The sequence below is a fragment of the Trichinella spiralis genome (assembly GCF_000181795.1).
Source record: "Trichinella spiralis strain ISS 195 chromosome Unknown Scfld876, whole genome shotgun sequence".
Classification (NCBI taxonomy): Eukaryota; Metazoa; Nematoda; class Enoplea; order Trichinellida; family Trichinellidae; genus Trichinella; species Trichinella spiralis.
This window is the reverse complement of record NW_003527815.1, coordinates 1668-5378: the sequence shown is the minus strand read 5'-3', so window position 1 is coordinate 5378 and position 3711 is coordinate 1668. Positions and strand designations below refer to the sequence as shown.

General features: G+C 32.8%; 1 protein-coding gene across 1 annotated transcript; it reads left to right on the top strand.

The window, feature by feature from the left end:
- Positions 1-1311: 1311 nt before the first annotated feature.
- Tsp_12406 (replication factor C subunit) lies at positions 1312-3486 on the top strand (the record flags this gene model as incomplete). Its single annotated transcript, XM_003370360.1, has 8 exons — positions 1312-1404; positions 1460-1603; positions 1663-1762; positions 1843-1999; positions 2066-2222; positions 2284-2443; positions 3045-3220; positions 3298-3486. Coding segments are annotated over exons 1-8 (1176 nt in total), but the record flags the coding sequence as incomplete, so codon positions are not given.
- Positions 3487-3711: the final 225 nt, after the last annotated feature.

The window sequence follows — 3711 nt, the reverse complement described above, 5'->3', positions numbered from 1 at the left end:
AAAATACGAATGAACAAGCATAATATATTGACTAGGATCATCTGGATTATTCTTATTATTGCTGTTGTTGTTGAGAAGCAATTTTCGATTGTACCAAAAGTCGAGGACAAATCCATAAAAGCGCTCTTCACGTGCGCGCGCATGTCAAGTGTAAAATTTGATTAAGAAATCAAATGCAAATTAATTTCATTTATCCACCGATCACGAATGGTTCTCTTTGCAGATGACAAATTTCTAAGCACTCTACATTCAAATTCTTCAATCACTCTCCTATTTATGCCTCGACAGCAAAACATAGCACACTTTTTTAATTGATAATTTTTAAAAATTTTGCTCAAATAACAAAAATCATTCAATAATCTGTTCTATTGTCTTCCATGTAAAAATGTTTCACGCTGTGCTTGTGAATCATTATTATTAGCAGTTGCTGATTTGATCACTTTACACTAAATTTCAATTTATAAACAAAACACTATCAAAAGTAATTAAAATAAAATTCGCATTACAAAATAAAACTGCAAATTTATTACAAAAATAATACAAACAGAAAGAATATCAATATAAATAAAACTTCATTTGATCTTTGATTGACTATTTAATATATTCAATTATATTGTGTTGACGAGATTAAATTTTAAATGTTCTTTCAACCACAAATCCAGTTTAATTTACTAAACTAGCGTTTGATTTTCATCCCATTCATTTATAGCTCATTATTCAATAATACACATTCTTACTTGAGCATCCGATTACTGTTACCGTATTCCTCACTTTTGCTGAAAATGCTTTCAGTTTTACACGACACTAAATATTTTTCAGAATTTTTTTTAACATTTTACCATTGAATTTTATTCTTTTTTCAACTTTAAGTTTTTAAATAATGTATATTAAGTACTGGTAGTGAATATTTTTTGAAACTGCTTGGACAAACATTTGTTTCATTGAATTTCCAAATTTAACTTGAAAATTTCATAAAAATAATTTTTGGCTCTTTCCGTTAAGCAAATTACTTTCAGTTAAGCAGTATTGTTGCAATAATGTATTATTAATCGTTACCTTTTTTTGATGCTCATTTGTGCTTGGTAATGCAGTTGATTTTTGATCTGTTTGCAAGTTAATTTTGGAAGCAGTTTAAAAATACTGTTTATTTCGGTGATAAATGTTTGTTTTAAGTTTCTCCGTCTATACTTAAAAATTTTTTTTGAAATTTTGGGTTTCAATTCCAGCTTTTCATGTTTGACTTCAATTCCTCTTCATCAGAGTATTTTAATTAATTATTCTGTTATTAAAATTTCCTTTTTGTAGACCACTATGATACGTTCATTTGAGGAGGAAAAAAAATACATCGAACAAGTTGGTCCACTATTGTGGCGTGTGAAAAAAGGCTTCGTACCGAACATGCGGGTAAGCAAAATTTGCATTCACTTGCGTATTGTTTTTTATTTCTTTTATTATTCAGGTAGATGGCTATTTCTATGTGAACAAAAATTTGGAAAATTTAATGTTCGAAGAACTGCGGCTCTGTTCAAAAGGTGGTGGCGGATGTTTTCAGCCGGCAGTGAAACAGATTGGTAATGTTGCCTCTTTGCCAGGAGTCGTTTGGGTAATGTTATGTATTTGTACATATTTGCATATTTATTTAATTATGTATTGTTAATTCAGCGTTCAATTGGTTTGCCAGACATTCACGCTGGATATGGTTTTGCAATTGGTAATGTAGCAGCTTTTGATGTCGACGATCCGGCTGCTGTTATTTCTCCAGGTAAATTTGATTTAATTGTGTTTGTTTAGCAGAGTTTATGCAAATTTTATTTTATTTTACTGAATTTTATTTTCTGAAAGGTGGGGTGGGATTTGATATCAATTGCGGTGTTCGCTTGATCAGAACAAATTTGTCCGAATCGGATGTACAACCTGTTAAAGAGCAGTTGACTCAATGTCTTTTCGACTTCATTCCGGTGGGGGTTGGCTCAAGAGGTATTATTCCTATAAATGGCAGGTACAGTGAATAAATTTTCTCTTATAATTTATTGAAAATTTGTAAATATGTTGCTTTTGTTGTTAGAGATTTCGAGGAATGTCTTGAAATGGGTATGGACTGGACCCTTCGTGAAGGTTATTCATGGGCAGAAGATAAGGAGCACTGCGAAGAATACGGACGTATGTTGGAAGCGGATCCTGCTAAAGTTTCAACAAGAGCGAAAAAGCGAGGCTTACCACAAGTTTTCCGATTTCAAATTTAATAGATTTCGTAAAAATTTATTGGCCGTTTAAATTTGTTAGCTTGGTACCCTCGGGGCCGGCAATCATTATGGTGAAGTTCAAGTGGTTGAAGAGATATACGACAAGCATGCAGCTAGGAGAATGGGCATCGATCGAAAAGGCCAAGTTTGTGTCATGATCCATTGCGGAAGTCGTGGACTTGGTCACCAAGTTGCTACTGGTGAGAAAAGTTTGTTGTTGTTAGTTGCTTTTTGTTTGCTTTAAATTGGGTAGTTTGTGTTTTTTTCTTTCTTTACAACTGAGCAAAGATTCAACAAACATTGAAGCATTAAATTCTTTTCAAGCAAACTTTATTAAAATAAAACTCGTTTGTAAAAGCTCTTCTTCTCTGTTGTCCACTTGTTGAATCACTTTACAATCATTGCAGTGATGACAGATGTTGTCTGGTTTGTAATTCTTTGAAATAATGATGTTTGAATTTTGTTGCGGGCTGTCAACAACGTTTAAAATGATGCAATTAAACAAACTCTCAACGAACAAGTTAATAAATAATGAATACAATGACGAAAAGTTTATTTTTACTAAACTAGAAATGATATCGCTTATCAGTTATCAAATAAATAAATTTTCGTGTTTGTCTCTTTTTATATATTTGAATAAACTGAATGTTCTTAAAATAGCTTCTTTCAATGAACAAAGCTCAAGTTTGTTTGATGAAATTTATTTATTCGAATGTGGTAAATAGCATTTATGCAATTAATTAATAATTTAGATTGAATTAGACAAGTTGAGCGGGATTGTTTTAATTTTCATTTTTCCAGATGCCCTAGTGGAAATGGATAAAGCGATGTTGCGAAATAACATCAAATTAAACGACCGACAGTTGGCATGTGCTCCATTGAAATCGAAAGAGGGTCAAAATTATTTAAAAGGAATGGCAGCGGCGGCTAATTTTGCCTGGGTAAATCGATCCTGTATGACTTTTTGTGCACGTCAGGTAAAAAAGTATAAAAGAGATTAAGAAATCTATGATTCTTTTTGTTTTGTTGAGATGCATGCTTGCATTACTTATAGGCATTTGCAAAAATTTTTCAATGCACTCCGGATGATTTGGATATGCAAGTTGTTTATGATGTTTCACACAATATTGCTAAAATTGAAGAGCACATGGTCGAAGGAAAATTGAAAACACTGTGCGTGCACCGGAAAGGATCTACCAGAGCATTTCCTCCCCATCATCCGCTGATTCCTGTCGATTATCAAGTAATTTCAACAAAGTTATTAATAAAAATCGAAGCATATCATTACATATTGAAATTGCAAAACGATCAACTTTCAGTTCACTGGTCAACCTGTGGCTAATTGGTGGAACAATGGGGAACGTGCAGCTACATTTTAACCCGGTACTGTAAATGGGAATGGTCAGGAAAACATCGGGATCACGGTGTCCATGGGAGCGGGTAAGGCAAATTTTCACAGGCGTTTTTT